The sequence below is a fragment of the Schistocerca cancellata genome, chromosome 5, assembly GCF_023864275.1.
Source record: "Schistocerca cancellata isolate TAMUIC-IGC-003103 chromosome 5, iqSchCanc2.1, whole genome shotgun sequence".
Taxonomy (NCBI): domain Eukaryota; kingdom Metazoa; phylum Arthropoda; class Insecta; order Orthoptera; family Acrididae; genus Schistocerca; species Schistocerca cancellata.
The window spans coordinates 539,327,226-539,351,295 of record NC_064630.1 but is presented as its reverse complement, the minus strand read 5'-3'; the positions used below and the strand labels follow the sequence as shown (position 1 = coordinate 539,351,295).

General features: G+C 45.3%; 1 protein-coding gene across 1 annotated transcript in view; it reads right to left on the bottom strand.

The window, feature by feature from the left end:
- LOC126188322 (neuronal acetylcholine receptor subunit beta-3-like) overlaps window positions 1-24,070 on the bottom strand; it is a 126,035-nt gene that overhangs the window by 75,727 nt on the left and 26,238 nt on the right. Inside the window, exon 5 of the mRNA XM_049929916.1 lies at window positions 7,481-7,685. Within this exon, the coding sequence (XP_049785873.1) occupies window positions 7,481-7,685 (205 nt within the window). The remainder of the gene's footprint in view (window positions 1-7,480; window positions 7,686-24,070) is intronic.

Here is a 24,070-nt window from a genome sequence, read left to right as displayed (position 1 = left end):
ATCGAACGGCTTATAAAAATCTAAGGACAATAAAGCACACTTTATGTTTGTTACAGAAGTTATTGCAATGATATCCCTGAATTCCGCTAGATTTTGAAAAATGGTTCTGCCTTGCGCACAGTTCTGATGTTGACTAATAAATTTATCTGTAAGGCATGAAATTCTCTTGTTTATTATTCTAGCTATTAATTTATAATCAGAATTCAGCAGTGAAATTGGACGAAAATTATTTAAATCTTTGTTTCCATTTTTTTTTGGAACCAGAACAATTTTACTCTCCTTAAACTCAGCCGGAAACATTTTACCCTGAATAACCTCATTTACAATGTCCGTGATTTTCGCACCTACTATTGGCCAGTAACGGATGTAAAACTCTGCTGGCAGACCATCCGGTCCTGGTGATTTTTTTGGTGTTGAGGCGCACAGAGTCTTATACACGTCTTCTTCACTGACAACCTCGAGAAAATTTTCGTTGTCATCTTCCGTCAGCTGTGGGGCTAGGATGTCAAGAAATTCTTCCAAGGAAGCATCACTACTTTGATGTACAGAATATAGCTCGCAATAATAGCGATAAATCTCGTCCATGATATCCTGCTGGGTTCTGAGAATCGTACCGTGTTTTGTTCGAATTTCTTCAATAAAAGTCCTTCTCCCGTTTTTCGTATGCTTCACTAAATGATATAGGGAAGTAGTTTCATCTGCTGACACCGAATTTGCCTTCGATTTTATTTTCAACCCTTCCATTTGACTTCTCTTGATATTAAGTAACTTGGCTTTGACTTTTTTGATGTCTGCTATCCGAAGTGAGGAACCTGCTGAGACTTGATCATATAGATCTCTCAAAACGGAATAGTAATACTCTATAGTGCATTTCATTTCCCTGGCGCTCTGGGCACTGTATTGAATAAGAACTTTCCTCAACTTTGGCTTTGCCATTTTAACCCACCAGTCAATAGCAGTGGCATATCTACTACGGGCTCGCAGGCATATTGCCCATGTTTCTTTAATCAGATCTTCTAAATCATGATTTGCTAACAAGGAAGTGTTCAAATTCCACTGATTCTTGAATCGGCGAACCGGCTGTCTTGTTAGATTTATGCAAGTTAAGACACTTGAATGGTCTGAAAAGTACGTAGGAATGGTTTCTACTTTTGTCACGGAAGTTATAAGATTTTTAGAAATATATAGTCTATCAATCCTGCTACGTGATGTTGCCGTGACATAAGTGAACTCAACAGTGGAGGGGTATTTGATTTCCCATATATCCTTCAATTCTAAATCAGTAACTAATTGTTTTAGTTCACTTGAGCAATTAAAATTAGGTAACTGATCTTTTCGATTTAAAACACAATTAAAATCACCTCCAAGTAATAACTGTCTTGGTGATTTCCTTAACAAGTATATCAAGTCATCTTTGAAGAAACGTGCCCTGTCAGCTCGATGAGAACTTTTTGAAGGGGCGTACAAGTTGATGATAGTCACATCATAGATATTTAGTCCTATTCCCGTTCCGGATTCCAGTCGTTCCACCTCGCTTACTGTAATCCCTTCCCTTACCAAAATAGCTGTTCCAACACTTGTTTCGGGAGACACATTTATGTAACTGACAAAACCGGGAATTACCAAATCCGAAATTAGAACTTCTTGTAACAGGGCAATATCAGTCGCGGATTCGTACAAAAATTCCTTAAGGGCCGATAATTTCAAACCGGTCGTGATTTTATTTATGTTTATAGTGGTGACAGAGTAAGATTGCGTCATTGTGCTGTCACTATGTAGTTGTTTTGTTGAACTAATTTAGTTTACTGTGGTTCAGGGTTCAGTTAAGCTGGAACAGTTTTCTCGGAAGGCTGAACATGGAATAACATTTCAATCAGTTTATTAGTTACTGTCCCGTTTTTTTCTACTTCTGATGTTTTCTCTTGTACCGCAAGCAGACTGATTTCCTGGTAAACTTTCTGATTTTTCCTCCAGTGATTCGTGTACGACCGTTTCGGACTGAACATTCGTTGGGCTTGGGTCGCCCCTATTGGATTTTCCCTTCCCTTGGTTACGAGATACATTCTCATTTGGTTGCGTCGGTATTTTACTTCGCGGCTTATCTGGAGCAGCAGCAGACGCTTTAGCAATTTCGGTTGCCGGCGCCTGCCCTGAGGTGTTGACCGTGATTTCAGTTTGGCCACCTCTTCCTCGTTCTTTATTAATTTCACCCACTTTCTGATCGAGGGAAACAAATAGAGACTGCAGTTTTGCATTCTCTCCCTGAATTTGTTAATTAACAGATAGATTCTGATCTTTGCAATCGGCTACTGCACCTGTTGTTTCTTGCAAATTAATGCTGCTTACACCCCCTTCATTTTCTGGTACCGTATGTGTATTATCTTTCTGTTCATTAGTTTCCATTCGCATTTTGCCTTCAGGTTCCTCTGCCTTCTCATCGCACTGTTTTTTCTTGCGAAGTGAGGGAGTGGGACAAGACAGCTCGTCCTCTGAACAACTATCAGTTATCTCCAGAGGTCGTTTTTTCGGTTGCATTTCAGTTTCACGAGTAGTGGCAACGGGGTTTCCTTTTGTTGTTAACGGGGGAAATTGACTGTTATCGTGAAGGGAGACAACAGCTTGTCCCGCTGCGTTAACATCCTCAACCAGTTGTTCCGGGCTATTCTTTGGTAACAGATCATTTAAGATAAGCTTCTGACGCTGTATCAAATTACTTTTAAGCACAACAGTTCGCCGCGGACATTCCTGTCTGAAGTGGCCGGTTTCGTTACATATATGACATGTAGCTTCCTGACCTGTATAAACAATTTGTGCCTTATACCCACAAACAGTTATGTGAGACGGAATATTCGTCTTAACGTCCATCTCTACACAGCGGACCCCGTTAAAACACTGCAGTATAAAGCGAGGCGACCATCTTTCATTTGCAATTGATTTAACGTCTCCGTAGTTTAAAAGAGCTTCCTTAATCTCATCATTTTCAATTTCAATGGGGAGATTCAAGACACGAACGGTTTTGTAATGAATGTCCGCTCTATAGATGGAAACCTTACTTTTATAACCATTTCTATGCACAAAATTTACTTCATAGCCCCATTTTCGTAACACTTTATCAACAGTCGAAGCACTGATTAACTTGACAAAAACACAGTATTTTTCCTGATCCAGTTGCCAGGTATGAACGGTTTCAGAATTTAGACCAATTACCTGTGTAATCCAGTCATCGATTTCCAGGGATGTCGGCTGAACAGGACGGGATTCCTTGTCAAAAGCAAATACCAGAGTATTCTTCCTGAGGTTTGTAGCCATGGTTAATCCAGCGAAGCAATTTCGGTTAAACAACCGAAATTCCAAGTAGCAGCAGCAAGACCAGAAAGAGCGATCAGATCACAAGGAACAGGAACGAACACGGAAATTAACGGACGGACGGCACTCGGCGAAGCACAAGTACAGCGATGTAAACACGGAAGTGCAGCGCAACAGTTAACAGCGGCCACTCGCTAGCGCGGCTGAAACGGAACTGCTCTGAGCTACCGTGCCGGCTATCTGAACCACTGAGGACACAGATGAGTAGGGCAACTGCAGGGACTTATCCCTTGCTAGCTCCCCGTGAGACCCACAGTCTACAGACGTAATGTACGTAATAAGATATTTGCCCATCCACTCATTACTCGCGCACAACTAAGGTGACCAGTAATAGTTCGGGCAACCTGTGCGCATTCGCACTGACGAAGGTCAATGGCCGGGTAGTCTTTAACTATATATGAAGATAGCAACTGTTCCCTTCATATATAGTTAAAGGCAACCCGGCCATTGACCTTCGCTTGTGCGAACACGTACAGGTTGCCCGAACTATTACGGGAATCTTCACCTTAGTGGGCGCGAGTAATGAGTGGATGGGCAAATATCTATTACGTACATTACGTATGTAGACTGTGGACAGTTGGGAATCTGGTACTCACGGGGAGCGTGCAAGGGATAGGTCCGTGCAGTCGCCCTATTCATCTGTGTCTCGGTGGCTCAGATGGATACAGCGTCTGCCATGTAAGCAAGAGATTTCGGGTTCGAGTCCCGGTTAGCGCACACATTTTCAACTGTACCCATCGAAGTATATCAACAACACCTGCCGGAAGCCGAGGGTTTCAATAAATTAACATATATTCTAACGAAGCTGCACGGTCATCAATGGTATCTGCTCGTCTGAGAACAGTTACTGTCTTCATACCAATAAAAATGACAATCAATCAATAAACTCATGGTAACCAGAAAACCAACATGCAAAACAAAAACGCGGTGATTTTATGCATCAACCTAACATACCACGTACAGAGAAAAGATAAGGGGGAAAAAAACTTCTGATTTTTCTATGCCGCTTTAAAACACACGATGAAAACTACTCGTAATTCGAACTTAGGTTTCCCGGTTACCAGCCGAGTCGAGTATTTTCCATCCATCCACAATATTTCGTCAATTGTCACAGTCTTCTTTCTCAATCTCTTTGAGCGGTAGTCATTTGAGACTTTGTTAGTGTTACGTCCGATTTTTAACCGATCCGAGAGTTTTCGCTCCTGCAACGTCCATTGATGCGAATGTCTTTTTCTGTTACCCCATTATTACTACGTGAACCGCACAACATCTCGATGTTTCCAAGCTGTGACTGCGCGAAAAGGAAATGAAAGCTAGTTACCAATCCGCGCTTTTATTGGTTTTTAGTGGACCTGAAGATGGCATAAGTGTTGATCCGATTCTAGTTGTCTGAAATGAGTTTCTTCGATGATCTGTCTGTGGTAGTGCGTTTTCTTTATTTGTATCATCAGCCGCCGTCCCACATCCGCGAGAACGATGGATTTTAAGAAGTACTACAACAATCATTGGAAGGGTCCAGGCCCCGAAAAAGCCTTATGGTTTGGGGAATTATTACGTAGCTTTCCGCGGGTTATCTCATTATTCTGGATGACACAGTGGATCTACACAAGTACTGTCCTTGCAGACGATGTCCACCGCTGTATGTAGTTTGTTTTTTCTGGTACGACGGTATCTGCCAGGGGAGCAATGAACTCTGTCACACAGGTCGCAGTGTACGTGCGCGGTTCAGAGAGAACCAGGATGAGTTAACTGAACTCCCCTGGCCACAAACTTCTCTGACTTAAGCCCTCTCTAGAATCTGTGAGACCACCTCGATCGGGCTGTTGGCGCCATTGATCCTCAAAAGAGAAATCCAGTGCAGCGGATGACGGCGTGGTTGTCGGCATGGCTGCACACGACTGTGGATCGTAGAATGCAAGCTTTCACGTCCGGAGATATCACAGTTAACGAGCCACGGTGTGAACAGGACACACAAATAAGCGGCGATCTCTACTGAAAATGTCCTCCGCAAATTGGTATGAAACGTAGGGTTTTAATGTGAAACCCATATAACCACGGCATAATTACTCGGAATATTTCATTAACAGTCATGGCTGTTGAGTACCTTCCAGAACCTCACTGACCATCTTCCTGCGCGTCTCGCAGTAGTCCGCGCTGCAAAAGGTGATTAGTCAAGTTTTCCAATCGAGAGTGTAATCGATGTGTTTAAGCGGGCAATACTCAACGCCACTCAGAATCTCAGCGCTTGAACGCAACTTCCACCTGAGAAGAAATACTGTTTGCTCATCCTTGCAGGACATAGCACACCCGTCACGTACCTTGAGTCAGGGGATGTACTTGTTTGCGAAAAGGCAAGTTACCATTTGGGAAATGCGAAGACGTCATGGCATTGCGGATTGTCAGCACGGTGACCATTTAAGTGAATAAAGCCGTATAGATGGCTTCCTGACAAGCAACATGCAATGACCGCACACTCTCTTAGGACAGTTTTTTACATAACTAATGTAGTGACCACTGTGCGGCAGCAGGCAGACGCGCATCGTCACTGCTGCGCCTATAGACGACACAGGCCATTGGGTGCCAGTCGAGTCCCTGATGCCCTTACAGCATCAACACTGAAGTGAAGGCTACGAGGAGACCGAACTTTATAAACTGTATTTGTTATCATTATAAACGCCAAGTGACATGTGTTATGGTGCAAGTTAATATCTCTTCACTTTGTCACATACGCAGAGGTGCGTCGGTGCATGTCAGGGTACGGTGCAGCGAGTCAGTGTGCACATGTTTTCAGACGTTCTAATGGTGACTGTGTGTTGAAAATGGCTCAAAGAACACACATTGATGACGTTATGAGGGGTAGAATACTAGAGCGACTGGAGGCTGGTCAAACACAGAAGGTCGTATCACGGGCCCCCCGTCTGCCACAAAGTGTGATCTCAAGATTATGGCAACGATTCCAGCAGACAGGAAACGTTTCCAGTGGCTACAGTACCGGCTGTACAACACCACAAGAAAACCGATATCTCACCAGCAGTACCCGCAGACGGTCTTACTCGGGACCATACTGCAGCCACTGGAACAGTTGTCTCCAGACACACAGTCTACAGACGACTGAAGAGACATGGTCTACTCGCTCGTAGACCTGCAAGGTGCATTCCATTGACGCCTGGTCACAGGAGAGCCCGTAAATCCTGGTGTCAAGAACACAGTACATGGTCATTGGAACAGTGGTCCCAGGTTATGTTCACGGATGAGTCCAGGTATAGTCTGAACAGTGATTCTCGCCGGGTTTTCATCTGGCATGAACCAGGAACCAGATACCATCTCCTTAATGTCCTTTGAACCTGTATGGAGGTCGTAGTTTGATGGTGTGTGGGGTGGGATTGTGATTGGTGCACGTACACCCCGGCATGAGTTCGACAGAGGAACTGTAACAGGTCAGGTGTATCGGGACGTCATTTTGCACCAGTATGTCCTCCTTTTCCGAGCGCAGTCCCACCATCCTCCTGATGGCTGATAACGCACGGCCGTACCGAGCTGTCTTCGTAGAGGAGTACCTTGAAACAGAAGATATCAGGAGAATGTAGTGGCCTGCCTGTTCTCCAGACCTAAACCCGATCGAGCACGTCTGGGATGCTCTCGGTCGACGTATCGCTTCACGTCTTAAAACTCCTACGACACTTCAGGAGCTCCGACAGGCACTGGTGCAAGAATGGGAGGCTATACCCCAGCAGCTGGTCGACCACTTGATCCAGAGTATGGCAACCCGTTGTGCGGCCTGTGTACGTGTGCATGGTGATCATATCGCACACTGATGTCGGGTTACATGCGCAGGAAACAGTGGCGTTTTGTAGCACATGTGTTTCGGGACGGTTTTCCCAACTTATCACCAATACCGTGGACTTACAGATCTGTGTCGTTCGTGTTCACTATTTGCTTATGCTATTGGCGCCAGTTTTGTGTAGTGCCACGTTGTGTGGCACCACGTTCTGCAGTTATCTTTAATTTATGAGCATGAGTGTAGGACAATAAGGTGAAAGTGTTTCCACATTCCCTTATAGCCTTCCAGCAGCTAGCGAAGTGCGAGCACTACGTAAATGGCGGAAGTACTGACCTCCATAAGTTCGAACTTGAGCTTCTGGATCGGCAACTTGGAGGCGAGCCGCAGCGTGCAGTTGTGCCTGCTGTAGGGCCAGCGAGAATTGTCCGGCTTGCAGTGCGAGCGAAAGTAGACAGGCGGCATACACTCCACGTAGCCAGTAGACGACAGGAAGCACCTTGTGTTGACCAGAGACGATTCGTCTGGGTCGTCCTGCCACCTGCAAAACACACAGTTCCATTGTCGATCAATGTTACAAGCATAAATCACACAACACTCACACGGAGCCCTTCACGGTGGCATTCTGGTACCTCATGGACAGCTTCGTGAATTGGCTGCAAACGTCCTCGTGGAGCTGAAGTTAGTCGTTCAGACCGAAACCGGTTACTGTAATTAATAAATAAGTATCTACTGTGATCTGCCCTGGTTCTTTTCATTTAACCTGTTAAATGCGATCGCTGTCGTTCTGATATGGCATCAGTACCTGTACGTCATTTATACCAGGAACCTTTTTTTTCTGAAAGTAGGTTGATTCCATTCGTGATTCTAATAGAATCAATTTTCGTGCATATGGAGTGTCGTGGCATTGTGTGACTGGATTCGTGATTTCCTCTCAGAGAGGCCACAGTTCGTAATGGTAGACGGTAAATCATCGAGTAGAACAGAAGTGATATCTGGCGTTCCGCAAGGTAGTGTCATAGGATCTCTGCTGTTCCTGATTTACATAAATGATCTAGGTGATAATCTGAGCACACCCTTAGATTGTTTGCAGATGATGCTGTAATTTACTGTCTAGTAAAATCATCAGACGATCAATTCCAATTACAAAATGATCTAGAGAGAATTTCTGTATGGTGCAAAAAGTGGCAAATGGCACTAAACAAAGAAAAGTGCGAGGTCATCCACATGCGTACTAAAAGAAATCCGATAAATTTTGGGTATACTATAATTCGCACAAATCTAAGGGCTGTCGATTCGACTAAATACCTAGGAATTATAATTACGAGCAACTTAAATTGGAAAGACCACATAGATAAAATTGTGGGGAAGGCGAAACAAAGACTGCGCTTTGTTGGCAGAACATTTAGAAAATGTGACAAACCCACTAAAGAGACAGCCTACATTACACTTGTCCGTCCTCTGCTGGAATATTGCTGCGCGGTGTGGGATCCTTACCAGGTAGGAGTGATGGAGGACATCGAAGAAGTGCAAAGAAGGGCAGCCCGTTTCGCAATAGGGGTGAGAGTGTCACTGATATGATAGGCGAGATGGGGTGGCAGTCACTGAAACAAAGGCGGTTTTCTTTGCGGCGAGTTTTATTTACGAAATTTCACTCACCAACTTCTCTTCATAATGCGAAAATATTTTGTTGACACCAACCTACGTAGGGAGATATGATTATCATAATAAAATAAGAGAAATCAGAGCTCGAACGGGAAGAGTTAGATGTTGCTTTTTCGAACGCGCGATTCGAGAGTGTAATGTTAGAGAAGTAGTATGAAAATGGTTCGATGAACCCTCTGCCTGGCACTTGAGTGTGAATCGCACAGTAGCCATGTAGATGTAGATGTAGACCATGTAATTCCCACGCACTCTTTGCTACCTTACTTTATTTTTCAACATAATCTCCGTTCAATGCGACGATGACACATCACCTTACGTGTAGGGCACGTATGCTCACACGGTGCCACTCTGTTGGTAGATTTGGTAACCAACGTCTTGCTGCATCAGTAATTTCTGCATTCCCGCGGAATCGCTCATTCATTGGGCCAAACAAAGGCGAACGGGAGGTGCGAGATCCGGGCTGTAGTCCAGTTAAGTTTTGTGAGCTCCCATAGGAGTGCACAAATTTGTGTGACGCCTTGCTTTCTCATGGAGAAGAAGTTTGTTTGCATTTTTGTGTTGACCAACACGCTTCAGCCGTTTCTTCTATTTCATGAGCATATCACAGTACACTTAAGAGTTGATCGTTGGACCATGAGGAAGATCCAGAAGACCGTCGCTATGGCTTTACTAGCTGAGGGTGTGAGTCTGAACATTTTCTTCTGATGGGAGATGATGTGGCACAACTCTGTCGACTGTATTTTTGTTTTCGGTTTGAAGTGATGAGCCCATGTTTCAGCGCCTATGACTACGTTAGACAAAAAATTGTCACGATCAGCATCGTGACTACAGATGGTCTTTCGCTGCCCTTTATGGTCTTCTGTTAGGCAACGAAGACTCCAGCGGGCACATGCCTTTCAGAACCCCAAGTGGTGGACGAATTTGTGAGCACCGCCAACAGAAGGAAGGAAGAAAGATTGGATTTAACGTCCCGTCGATATCGAGGTCATCAGACAGAGACGAAACACAAGTTAGGATTGTGTCAAGGATGGGGAATGAAACCGGCGGTGCGCTTTCAAAGTAATCATCCCTGCATTTGGCTGGGGCGATCTAGGAAAATCAGGAGAGACCTATATCAGTATGGCTGGACGCTGGTATGAGCCGTCGTCCTCCAGAATGAGAGAGCAAAGTGCTAATCACTGCGCTACCTCACTCGGTTATTACCAACAGGGACGTCCAGCAGAGCAGAGAGGAGCTTGATTGTGAGCCGTTGTTCACCTCGAATGAGAGTGTCCGCCCGCACTTTCCAGTACTGGGGGAGTCACAGATGTGTGCAGCCGGCAGGCACGCGAGAGTAGCGACAGGTTTGCGCGACGTGGTTGAGGTGATGACAGGTGCGTCGAACAACGACTCGCCGTGCTTTTGTTCACCGCCAGATCTCCGTAGACATTCTCCAAGCGCCTATGAATATTTTCAGTGCTCTGGGTTCCGCTAAAGGAAACTAAGTGATAGCACTCTGCTTGGAACTCATTCTTTGTTGCAGACGTCATTTTGAAAGCAATGTACAGTGTCACCAATTATCGGAACTTCGTAAAACTCTACGGGCTGAAGCTGGAATACTCCATGAGGTTCCACAACAAATTCCGCAACTTTTCAGCGAAAACAGGCCGAAAAAATGTATTCCATTCTTATTAAACGCCCCTTGTTACCTTATTTATGTGTAGAGTAATACCTTCTCATCACATCAATATTAAAAAGTCTTTTGACCTAAAAATGCAGTTACTTTTTAGGTCTTTCTGTTTGGTAGCCCCATCAACGGTCCACTAATGCCGACGTGACGTTCGATGGAGAAAAGTGGCCACACACCTTGGCCATGTGTAAACCAGTAAGAATTAGTTACTTCTGTACACCACATATAATACTACAGTGCAGACTGAGCTCTAACCCCTTCCGTAAAGAAAGGTATCATCCATCATTATAAATCTCTGTGACAGTTTTAATTAAATTATTTATATTTATTTTATTTAAAGCTGTTTTTTTTTCTGTGGTATTTGGTTTAATACCAAATTCCGATTGGAAACGATCTGCCGCTTGGAATGGTTTCAGATATGAGGGCATCAAGATTAGTAGAAAATATGTCAGTGAGCCATAACAGCAGACGTGGGATGTAGTGTCATTGGCTGTTACCATATCACTCGCCCTAGGAAGGAAAAAGTGGCCACTATGTAAGCATCAGGAAAAATGGATATTGATCCTGAATCTGCATCAGAATAAATACTCCGCAAGCCGCCCGGAGGTGTGTATAAGAGAGTACTTCTGCTACCTCTAACTGTTTACTAGCGAATGGAGCGTGAGAAGAATGACTGTCCATAAGCCTCTGTATTATCTTTAATTTCTCGTCATGATCACTTGGCGAGACGTATGCCATTCCCCGTTAAATCCTTCCTTTTTGACTTACAAAAATTTTATGCAATACATTGTAATATGTAAATTCAAAATGTGTAAGGGGAAATATTCTACTAATAACCATGATTTCGTAAAATACGACAATGGAGAAAAATTGCTTACATGGAGGAGACGTCACCCAGATACCGTGCAACACCACCGCTACCCTTTATAATTGCGTCAGTTATTCATTTCACCGAGACAAATAACGACCAATTTTCTACAGAGCTCAGATACGTAGAATACAGTGAAGCTGGTGGTTCATGATTAGATTCCGTAGAGCTGCCACTTTGCACGTATGTTGGCTGCTGCGTTTCACCCGTACTTCCAAATTTCTTGTGTTGTTAAGGTTCAGTGATTTAGTGAGCCAGTCAAGACGGTGAAGTTGGCTCTTATCATTTTGAAAAATACAGAAACAGAGCGACACTTCGTTTCTCAGAATTGTTTTCAAACGTCCTGGTTCATATTCACGATAACTTAAATAAGTATAAATGCAACCTGAATAAAGCCGCAAACACCTGTTAACTGATGATTTATTCACGGCCTGTTTCGTTGCCTCAAAGCAGCCTCTTAAGGCGGGCCTACGTCCAAGTCTATATGTATATAGGAAATAAATTAAGGTCAGACAATAAAAAATAAACCCAAATGAAAAGTATTACGGTAGTGTCAATTATACCAGAGAATGGAGACACTCTCAATTTTCGTAGTCACAAAATCAATAGAGGACACTAGCGCCTCCATTCATATGGCTTTACACGTCAGTTTAGTATGCAGCTGACCACCTCCAATGGTCTGATCACGAGACAAACCACTACAGAATTTGTAAATTTCCTGTTGTATTTGTGTATTGGAACGTTCAGGTTATGTTAGGCGGTTCATTAATCGGTTCTTCTGGTTTCCTAGGTTTGCCATTATAAATGGGGTCTCTTATCTGATATTCACTCTCGTTTCTGACTAGTTTGTTGCCGGTAAGTTGCCTGAGATAATATTCATGGCCTTAGAAGATTTTTTAAATATTTTTCGTTATTCATCTGCATTCAATTAGTACATGGATGTACATCTAGGCCCAACAGCTTAATCAACTTCTTGCTTCACGATTTTTGAACTTCTATAACTTTTTCTTTCTTGGGGTGGCGGGGGAGGGGTCTTTTAGATTTGTAGTAACGAGGATGTTTAATTGGTTACTTTTCTCAGAAAAACGCTCCACTGACGGTATTTTAATCAAATATATAGCCCTGCATTCTATGACGGGAGGCCTTTTCGGACAGTTCGGTCTCATCCAGTTGTTGTTACTTATTTAGCACCACCCAGGAGGCACGTGTGACTTAGGGTATGTCACGGACGCGAGTAACATTGCCCCCCCCCCCCCCCCAGAGCTTCAGTTTCGCCACTACTGAAATCACATTAACTGCCGACATGGAAATCATGGACACATACTTCAGGAAATGGTGCCTCCGTCTAAACCCTCAGAAAACTGTTACTTCAGCATTCCACCTACGGAACAGTCACTCTGACTATAAACCAGAGGTTAAACTCAGAGGACAAACCTTGAAGTACTGCAGCACACCGAAGTACCTCGGAATATCACTCGATGGGTCGCTAACTTTCTGACAACATCCCTCCAACGTGGCCGCAAAAGTGAAGACCCGTAATAATATCATTCAGAAGTTTACTGGTACCTCCTGGGGTTGCAGCGCTCAAACCCTAAGATCAACTGCTTTGGCACTATCATACCCTGTCGCTGAATACTGTTGTCCGACTTGGATAAGCAGTGCTCACTGTAGCAAGATAGACGTGCAACTCAACCAGACAATGCGACTTATCACAAGCTGCATATGTAGCACTCAAACTGCATGGCTTCCAGCTCTACGAAGATCAGATGCTCTCCTGGAGATCTGGAGAAAAATTCAGAAGAACCCCCCAGCAGAACATCAGCGTCTGAAGTCAAGAAAACCGCCTTGGCGAACTGCACGACATCTTGAAGCCTCCGACTTTAACATCAACGAAGTATGGAGAAGTCAGTCGGAAGAATCGTCACTGTTCAACTGTCATCTGGTTGAAAACCCTTCCATGAGAGTTCCAGGTTTTACACTCCCCAGAAACCAGTGGAGAACCATCAACCGAATCCGAACAGGACAAGGGAACTGCGGATATCTAAAGCACAAATGGAACTAGGCAACATCTCCAGATTGTGACTGTAGAGTTGCCCTGCAAACAATGAATCACATTGTTGATGATTGCCCGAAACGAGCCTTCGGGGATCAATAAATGACATCCACCGTGCATCACCTGAAAGGCCCAACTGGATCAACAGATTGGACTTAGAAATCCAAGAACTTGTGTAATGAGTACATAATTCAGCATAATACTTTGGACATTTGATTCTGTACCTGAATTTTGCTTGTCATTTCTTACACTGTATACTTCTAAAATTATGTATTTGATCCAAGTTCTGTATCATCATACGATAAATAAATAAATCAAATATATTACATTAACCACGGTTATTTTTGCCACAGTGTCTCATTCCCCGCCCTGTACGCCCCAATGCTCTGCCGATTACCATTTTTTAATCACTTCTCCTCCTCGTGGGGTTGGATCCTGTGACAACAAACGTTGGGGGCGTCTCTGCGTTATAATCCACGTGAAACTACTGCAAGTAATTTCATTTGCCTTTACTTCTATTGGCTGTCCTTAATTTGCTTTTTTAAATATATAGATTACAAGAACTTTTCCTTTTTTTGTAGAATCATCTAATGATGCTGCTTTAATGCAGCGAAAACGGTGGTGACGAAACCATCAATTAATACCTATTATTGGTTTTATTCAGGTTTACCCCGAATTTTAATGAATGTGGCTGCCCATATTACAGAGTTGTATGTTAAAGGATTGTGTTCAAGTTGTGATACTAAATGTACCCCTAACACTCATGTACCTACATCCAGCGAGAAGTAGACCCCGTACACACTGCAACACGAACGTCTCATTTGGCCGTCTCTGCCTTCGATGGCTTTCAGCATTTGGAAACACATATATTTACGAATCGCCCGACCTCACTACATGTCTCCAGACTCGTAACGTCCACTTCGTACATTTTTTTTTATTCATACAAGTCGTGCAGTATTGTCTGCTACTGTAAGCAATAGCCTTTTACGATATTTCCGACGTCTAGTGTGTGTAGATCCCATCCCAATGTTCGTAGGGAAAATGTTTGGGCTGGACATACCTCCATTGACAGCAGCAGTTCATCTGATGGCTCGAAACTTATTGCCTTTCAAAAGCTGTTTCCAGTCTCTTCAGTGAGGAGCCATTTACGATATCTTTTCTTACGCAGTTCCACACTGAGGCGAGTGACACACTGTGGGAGGGGCGTTGGAAAAGTCCGTGTAAAAATAAGAACTACTTTCTTGTTTGGAGTAATCCTTTTTTATTTTCGACATAGTCTCCCTTTAGACTTATACACTTCGTCCAACGCTGTTCTAATTTGTTGGTCCCTTCCGAATAATATGAATTGTCCTAATCTGCAAAATAGCTATTAGTTGCTGCAATCACCTCCTTGCTTAAATAAAATCTTTTTCCTGCCAGCCATTTCTTCAAATTGGGGAACGAATAGTAGTCCGAGGGAGCCAAATCTGGAGAATAGGGGGGATGTGATACGAGTTGGATCCCATTTCCATTAATTTCGCGACCACAACTACTGAGATGTGTGCTGGTGCATTGTCGTGATGGAAAATGACTTTTTTGCGGTCCAATCGCAGTCGTTTTTCTTGCAGCTGGGTTTTCAAACGGTCCAATAGCGATGAGTAATATTCACCTATAATAGTTTTACCCTTTTCCAGATAATCGATGAGGATTATTCCTTGCGAATCCCAAAAGACAGTCGCCATAACCTTTCCGGACGAAGGAATGGTCATCACCTTTTATGGTACAGGTTCTCCCTAGGTAACCCATTGTTTAGATTGTTGTTTGGTCTCAGGAGTATATTCATGTATCCACGCTTCATCCACAGTAACAAAACGAAGCTTAAAGTCCTGCGGAATCTTCCTGAACAGCTGAAAACCATTCTTGCAACGCTTAATACGATTCCGTGTTTCGTCAAGTGTGAGCAATCGCGGAACCCATCTTGTGGATAACTTTCTCATGTCCAGATGTTTATGCAAGATACTATCTACCCATTCATTCGAGATGCCGACAGTACCAGCAATCTCAGGCATCTTAATTCTTCTGTCATCCATTACCATATCATGGATTTTATCAATGATTTCTGGAGTCTTAACCTCCACAGGGAGTCCAGAACATTCAGCATCGCTTGTGCCCATACGACCACTCCGAAAATTTTGGAACCACTTATATACTGGAATGAGATATTCACTCTGCAGCGGAGTGTGCGCCGATATGAAACTTCCGGGCAGATTAAAACTGTTTGACCGACCGAGACTCGTACTCGGGACCTTTGCCTTTCGCGGGCAAGTGTTCTACCATCTTTTTTTTTTTTTTTTTTTTTTTTTTAACAGTAAGGAACTGAAAACTAGTAAGTGCACTCGTTGCGTCGAGTTGGGGACGCACATGACTTAAACCATGCTAATAGTTTGTAACCTCCCCACAAAAATGAAAGAAAATAGTTAATTAAATGTAAATGGACATCGTGCTCAACGCAACCTCCCAGCAAATTCTTACCAGACAATACAAATGTTAATGTGAATAGAGCCAAGTGTGACTTCGCAGCAAAAATAAAAGGAAAAGTCGATGATAATGAAAACGTGCCAAAAGTTAGTTCCCCATAAGATTACTGAATAATAATGACACAAATGTTGTTGAGCTCCCACAAAACATCATTAAATTGAAATAAAAGCGACTGTACCTTCGCTACAAAAATATTGAAAAATAATGGCCCAATGTAAATTCGACACAAAAATTGAGAAATGAACATTCAATTGTAATGATTTTTTTCTTTTTTAATAACGATTGCTTTGAAAACAGAATTATTATTGGGGCATTTCTTGAACAAATTACCATACATTATTAGCTGAGCGCAACGCTGCTTCATTACCTTATTTAACAATATACCTCGTCCCGAACCTTGACCAGAGACCCATGTCGACGCCCGCCGACTCCTCACACACAACTGTACTGACTGACTACTGCAGACAGAGTGCCACTTGCAACTTAACTACATGCTCTCGCGACTCGCTACGTACCACAACTGCTTCTGTCGGCTCGCTACACGCAACTGAACTGCACACTCACGCGGTTAAGCGCAGACTAGCAACGATAAATAACTCTCTGGTCAGAGATTCTGTCATGCCTCGCCATCGCTGTACTGAATACACTGAACACATACGTGTTTTAAGTTGTAGAACAAGGCATAAAGAAAGAGAGCAAAGTTCGGGGCGAAGGAAACCATGAAACAAAACTGAAGGGAGCAATGCATTCCATCCATTAACAAGTGCTACGTCTTGCACCGGATGGGAAACAAAAACTGCGAAGACCTTTTCGCACCGGGGACAAAAAGAGGAAATGTGGCAAATACTGCTACAGAGTGTGAGGTTTCACAACGAAACTCTCCATCTGCTGTATCATCCAGGTATGACTGCTCGTAATGATGAAAGTAGATCCCACGTTGTACCGTGTAGTGTTCTATCATCGTCTTGTAATTTTAGCTTCTCTTACCTGTGATGTTCCAGCTACATGGAGGGTCGTGGAACGCACTCCAGAAAAAATTGGAAAAATATTGTCGATACTTTGGGTTACGGAGGATCTTGCAATGTCGTTCCTGCAAATAGTTCCAAAAGTCTAAAGTGTCCTTAGTGCCGCCTTGAAACAAATAATCCACTGCATGTCCACGAAGCCACGTCATTACATTAGCTTTAGTGCGTGGGTAATACGTCTCATCCGGGAATAAGATAGTCTTGGGGTCGATATGATTCGGCGTTACCCGAAGGAAGTATGCTGACATTTGCCTCACTATGTGCCACACTGTCGTAGACTCGCCACAGCTAAGACGGTGTTCATTGTTGTCTTGAACGCCACAGCTCGTGCACGTGGGTGAGTCTACCATGTGGATCGCATGTAGCCTTGATCAGGCCACCCACCTGCTTACCGTTGACAGTGATATACCACATCGCCGTGACGTCAGTGTCCAGTGTTGCGTGGTGAACTGTCCTCCACACTACTCGCCAGTTGACGTTCGGGTGCTTCCTCTCCACGACGTTATCGGGTCGTCCACGTTGCAGAACCCTATAAACCGTCTTTGCCGTCGCCAGTTGAGTCGCTGGTAAGGCATGTCGAACGTAACTGAGTTCGAGGTAAAAGACACCGATGTAGAAGAGCGAGGAGGGGACGTGGTGTATTGGCACAGGTGGCAACAGGGAGGGCGGTGCTAGTTCTTCTATTAATAAACTCGTCAGACTGTCTGGTCGGCGGTGCCATAGTTTGACTAATGTGCTCACAAATAGGGCTACCGCCCTGTCATGAACGTGATAAAGGCCAAGCCATCCCCGATCCGGGGGAAGGGTGAGAGTCTCATATTTGATCTTGAAAAGCATTCCTGAACTCACGAAGGACCCAAAAGCCGCAAGTACACGGCGAGCTAACATCACCGGTATGGGTAATGTCTGGGCGATGTGCGGAATGCGTGACGCCAAATGTGTGTTAACGTACTGGGTCCTTTGGACGATGTCCAGGGCTCGTAGGCAGTTGTTGGCAATTACAGTCCGAACATTTCGTAAAAGCCGTCGAAAGTTGTGAGCAGCGGTCCGTCGTATATCGTCTGTAAAATCAATGCCGAGGCGTTTCAAACTATCTCTGAGCTGTAAGGAGGTGACACTGTTCTCAGACAATCCGACCCCGATGTTCATCGCCACAGATTTTGCGACGTTGATACGACTACCAGTGGCCATGCCATATTCCGCTATCCAATTCAGTGCGCTAGCGGTGTCGTCACCGTTGCGGATGACAATCACCAGGTCGTCAGCGTACGCTTTACATCGGAAAGTGTGGCCTCGTAACGTCATACCCGTTAGTCGTTGGCGCAGGCCGCAGAGAAGTGGTTCCATGGCCACAGCGAAAAATAAAGTGGACAGAGGGCAGCCTTGGCGTATCGATCGAGAAATGGTGAGGGGCTGCGAAGGTCGGCCGTTGACGATCACCGTGGACGGAGCAGTCGCATGACGACAGTGACGAATGGCTGTGGGTACCGCATATGTTGGAGGACCGCTTCCAAATAGTCGTGGTCCACTCGGTCGAAAGCTTGACTAAAATCGATTGCCGCCAGTGCACCCTTCAGACGACATGCTCTCGCCAGTGAGATCAAGTCACGATATTCACTGAGTGCTGTTTGAATATTATTGTCGCCTCCTAATGACGTTTGATCAGGTGAGACAACATTTTGTAAGGTCTGGCGTATCCGCGCCGCCAACAGTCGAGAAAAGATCTTAAAGTCGCAGTTCAATAGCGTCCACGGGCGGTAGTCCTGCAGTCGTGATCCACCGGACGGTTTGTGAATAGGAATAATCATCCCTTCCACAAGGGCCGCAGGGAGCGGCACGTCCGGGGATAGTAGTTCGCGACAGATGTCCGTCCATCGGGAGGCTAATAAATATTGAAAAGTCCGGTAAAATTCCAAGGGGAGGCCATCAGGACCCGGAGACTTGTAGACAGATCCTTTTCTAATGGCGTCGATCACTTCTTCTTCTGTAATTTCGTCCATCAAGGCCGCTTCCATTGCCGGGCAGACGGTGCCGTAAATCGTCTGAGAGACGTACTCCAGTGCTGTCGGATCAGGGGTCTGAGCGGAATAGAGTTGGGAATAATGATTGTAGAACGCTGTGTTTATGTCTAGTTGCGTGGTGAGGCGACGACCGTCCTCCGTGTCGATGAAGCGTATCAGCGCTCGTTGGCGTCGTTTACGTTCACGAAGGACGTGGAATATTGATGGGCGTTGGCTCGGAATCCGATCCTGCGTCCTCGAGCGGATGACTACCCCCTCTAGGTGGCGTCGCATATGAGCGAGGATCTGAGCCTTAGCATGGTGGACCGCCGTTTGTCGTTCCGGAGACGGCGCCGTAGCATCGCAGTCGCGCAGGACCAGGAAGTAAAAGTCGAGTGTATGTCTTCGCCAAGTAGCGTGGTCGCGACCGTAGGTTATCAACGTTCGCCTCAGTGCCGGTTTGGCGCAGTCCAACCACCAGCGGATCGTTGTGGGATATGGACGGAGGCGATTTTCACACGAATGCCACGTATGCTCAACGGCTTGGCGGCAATCCTGGTACGACAGGTGAGCGATGTTTAATTCCCACGAGCTGCGGCTTCTCCACACTTGTTGCCGCCGCAGGGTGACAGCATAAATGTAAGCTGAGTGGTCCGAGAATGCTGCAGGCCAGAGTTCCGCATCCTGTGTTCCAGCGGCGAGAGAGCGTGAGACATAAATCCGATCGATAGGACTGGAAGAGTGACTCGTGAAGTGCGTGAATCCCGGTCGGTGGCCGTGAAAATGTTCCAAGTGCCCACCATCTACAGGTCTCGAATTAGTTCCGGGCACGGATTATGTCGTGGGAGTTGGTATCTGGGTGCCAGTACGCAATTGTAGTCACCTCCAAACACTAGGTGGTCGTGGCGGCCTTGGAAGAGCGCGGCGACGTCTTCCGCAAAGAATCATGAACGTTCGCGACGTTTGTCCGTCCCGGAAGGTGCGTAGATATTGATAAGACGGACACCCAGTACTGTCAGTGCCATTCCTCTTGCCCCAGGCAGAAACAGAACATCGTCCGCCACTATCCCTTCCCGAAGAAGTACAGCGACACCGCTGCCTGTTGGGGAAGCTAGAGAGACGCAAGCATCGTAACCGTACATGCCTGGGAAGTCGTCGACGTACACTTCCTGGAGAAGGGCTATATCGATGGAAGCAGAGTTCAACATATCCTGAAGCAAGGATAACTTAGCGCGCGTCCGTTAGAGTTGATGTTTATAGTTGCAACACGATAAGTTTGAGGTCTATCCATAGCATCCGTGTTGGCCATCAATACCCTTGCAAGGCTGTCTCGTCACTGTAACTGATGGCGGGAAATGATCAACACTGGTGGGGTAAATTTCCCCCCGTGTCGTCAGAAACGTTGGGCAAGGAGTGTTCCTCACAGTCGTCCGCCCAGTCGCCATGAAATACCAACGGCTGTTGGTGGCTGTTAGTGGCTGCTGCGGCACTCGGTGCTGACTCCATCGGCTCTACTGGCTGGGAATCGGCCGCGGCTGTCTGCTTGTGATACTGCTGTTCTGTGGGGTCGGAGGGGCTGAAGCCGTCACCACGGCGATCTGTTGAGTTTGATGTTACAGCAGCCTCTGTACCGCCGGTACCGCCGTCGGAATTTCCACAGTCCATGTCAGACGATCGCTGCAAACACTCGTCCGATGGAGCACGCCGCCGTCTCTTGTGTTTTCGCGGGGAACGCTGTTTACGGACGTGTGTTTCAGTATCGGAATGTGGGTGAATTTCTTCAGCTGCTCCGGTGTCTGGAAGAAAAGCCGCTGTCGGTACAACCCGTGGGTCAATGTCCATCCTGGCATCAACGCCTCTTGCAAGGTCGGTCGGTGATTGTCTTCAGATGGGGGCGCCGTTGTAGAGGCCGGATCCTGTACTGCAGAATCCATCATGGTCTCGCTATCGGGGGCGGCTATCGGACTAATCTGGTCAGCATCGAAAAGGGTTGCTGCCCGCGTAACTTCGACGTAATTGAGAGGAAGGGTCGTCACCGTAGAAGGAGTCATAGATTCACCTGTCGGGATTTGAGGAAGCCGTCGTCGGAGACAATCCGACCGGACGTGCCCTTCTTGGCCACAACCAGGGCAAGTGTGTGGCTGACCGTCATACATAATGATCGCCCTACATCCGCCGATGACAAGATATGACGGAACATGTTTGGTCAGTTCAATTTTAATCTGTCGTAACCCGTCAAGAACGGGGTACGTTGTAAAGGTGGTCCATTTTTCGGCCATGTGGCTGATCACTCTGCCGTAGGGCTGGAAAGCCGTGGTGACTACGTCCGGTGGTACTTCGAAAGGGAGTTCGAAGACGCGTATCGTACGGAGGCCAAACCCCGCGTGATCGATAGAGACTGCCCCAATATGGCCATCAGAATGTTTGAATTTAAGATCGGTCGCATGTGCGCGCACGATTCTGTTGCACACCTCGTCACGTACTAGCTTGACGTAGACAACACTGCTCGTAATAGAGAGATGGATACCAATTATGTCTCGCGGTTCAATTTTAACGTCGTCACGTAGAAAACGTTCCACTTAAAATGATCGCGGTCGTTCACGATCGGGTTGAAAACTGATCTTGATGTTAGTTTGTCTGTATGAATGTGCCCGGTTGCGTCGGTAGTAGTGATGGACTCTAAACTAGCGACAACGCAGTAGTAAACAACTACGGGCACTCGCGACCGCGCGGACGGGACGTAAACAAGACGTCCTCGCCGCAACGCTGCGGAAAGCAGACTAACCATCTGAGCTACCGAAGCACGACTCACGGCAGGTCCTCACAGCTTTACTTCTGCCAGTATCTCGTCTCCTACCTTCCAAACTTTACAGAAGCTCTCCTGCGAACCTTGCAGAACTTGCATTCCTGAAAGAAAGGATACTGCGGAGACATGGCTTAGCCACAGCATGGGGGGTGTTTCCAGATTGAGATTTTCACTCTGCAGCGGAGTGTGCGCTGATATCAAACTTCCTGGTAGATTAAAACTGTGTGCCCGACCGAGACTCGAACTCGGGACCTTTGCCTTTCTTGTGTTTCACCAGAACGATGTTTTCTAAACCCATGTTCGAACACAATATATGTTCTAAAATCCTGCTGCATATCGACGCTAACGATATTGGACTGTAATTTAGTGGATTACTCATACTACCTTTCTTGAATATTGATGTGACCTGTGCAACTTTCCAGTCTTTGGCTACGGATGTTTCGTCGAGTGGACGGTTGTATATGATTGTTAAGTGTGGATCTAATGCATCAGCATACTCCGAAAGGAACCTAATTGGTCTACAGTCTGGACCAGAAGACTTGCTTTTGTTAAGTGATTTAAGTTGCTTCACTATTCCGAGGATATTTACTTCTTCGTTACTAATGTTGGCTGCTGTTCTTGATTCGAATTCTGGATTATTTACTTCGTCTTCTTCTGTGAAGGCATTTCGGAAGGCCGTGTTTAGTAATTCTGCTTTGACAGCACTGTCTTGGATAGTATCTCCATTGCTATGGAGCTTTCATTAGGAAACACAACAGACCTCTACCCCGCCCTCTAATGACCTCTCGCTTGTGGAATGTACGCTACAGGCAGTCTGGCTCGGAGTGGTCTTTGAAGTAACTGATTTGTAACAGTTCGTTGTGTCACTGTTGCCGTAACTGCTGCTCCAGATACACTACGATGCGCCAGAACGATACGCTGAACACTGTAGTGCCACGTGGGAGTCCGGAGCCTGGTCTTCTGCCGACCGTGTGTTCTCGTGATCACCGCTGTCAGCAGTCATGTACAGTCGCTACATTCCTGCCAAGGCTGTCTGCAGTCTGAGGTTGTGGTGGTCCTATTACACAATCTTGTTCAAACTCTGTGAGGTGGTGGTAATGATGTATTTGTCACCTTAAACGCATTCACGACTAACATCAACTCATCAAGTGCTGTATTAAAGATAATTAATGCACACAACCGATACAACATGTATTTTAAGGAAAACCTGATTTGAGTCCCCATAGTGGCGCTACTAGCGCTGAACTGGGATAGACATAATGTTTCAGAATCAAGAACACGCCTACATACTTTTATTTGTGTCGCACAGCTTCTTCTTGGAGTTGCGATTTTTTTCCGTCAGTGTATTTCTTTGGTTTTGGGTTTTCGTTTGGACTAAGAATAGGGGTTAAATGAGGGCCTAGAGCAGGATTAAAATTCGAAGTGAAAGGATATCAATGATATGATTCGAAGATAACGCTGCTATCTTCAGTGAAAGAACAGAAGAACTTCAGGACGTGCAGTACTGAATGAACAGTTGAACGATTCAGAATATGGGTTGTGAGAAACCGAAGAAAGACGAAAATAATGAGGAGTAGCATAAATATGACTAACGATAGAGTTACAATCAAAATTGTGACTTCGAACTAATGAATTCGGCAACTTATGCAAAATTCGTCATGACGGCTGAAGCAATGAGGACGTAAGTGGCAAATTAGCGCAGGCAAGGAGGTCACTCGTTGCTAAGAGAAGTAACAAACACCGGCCATAATATGAGGAAGGTATTTCTGAGAATGTACATTTTCAGCGCAACATTACATGGCACTTAATCACGGAGTGTGGAACGTACAGGAAAAGAGAAAATCGAAGCATCTGAGAGGGGTGTTGCAAAATGATTTTCCAGGTTTTGTGGTCTGGTATGATAATAAAACAGGAGGTTCTCCACAGAACAGGTGAAGTTAGGAACATTTGAAAAACACTGATTAGAAAAAGGACTAGGATTATATCACATGTGTTAGAATTTCCATGGTACTAGAGGGAGCTGCAGAGTATGAAAACTGAGTGGTGAGACGCATATTGGAATATCTCCAGTCAATAACTGAGGCTGCAGGGTGCAAGTGCTACTCCGAAATGAAGACGATTTAATGCGTCTGTCATCACCATCGCGGTCCACGTGAACCTAATTTGTTTCATAAACTGAAGAGTATATTAGGAGAATTGTTTCAATAAGTGACATCACACTTAGGAAGGAGTTTGTTTCTGTATAGATAATGCTCGTAACGAGGTAAATATCCTTGTCCACGGAATAATATGGTTACTAACGTCAATTAGTATCCTAATGAGA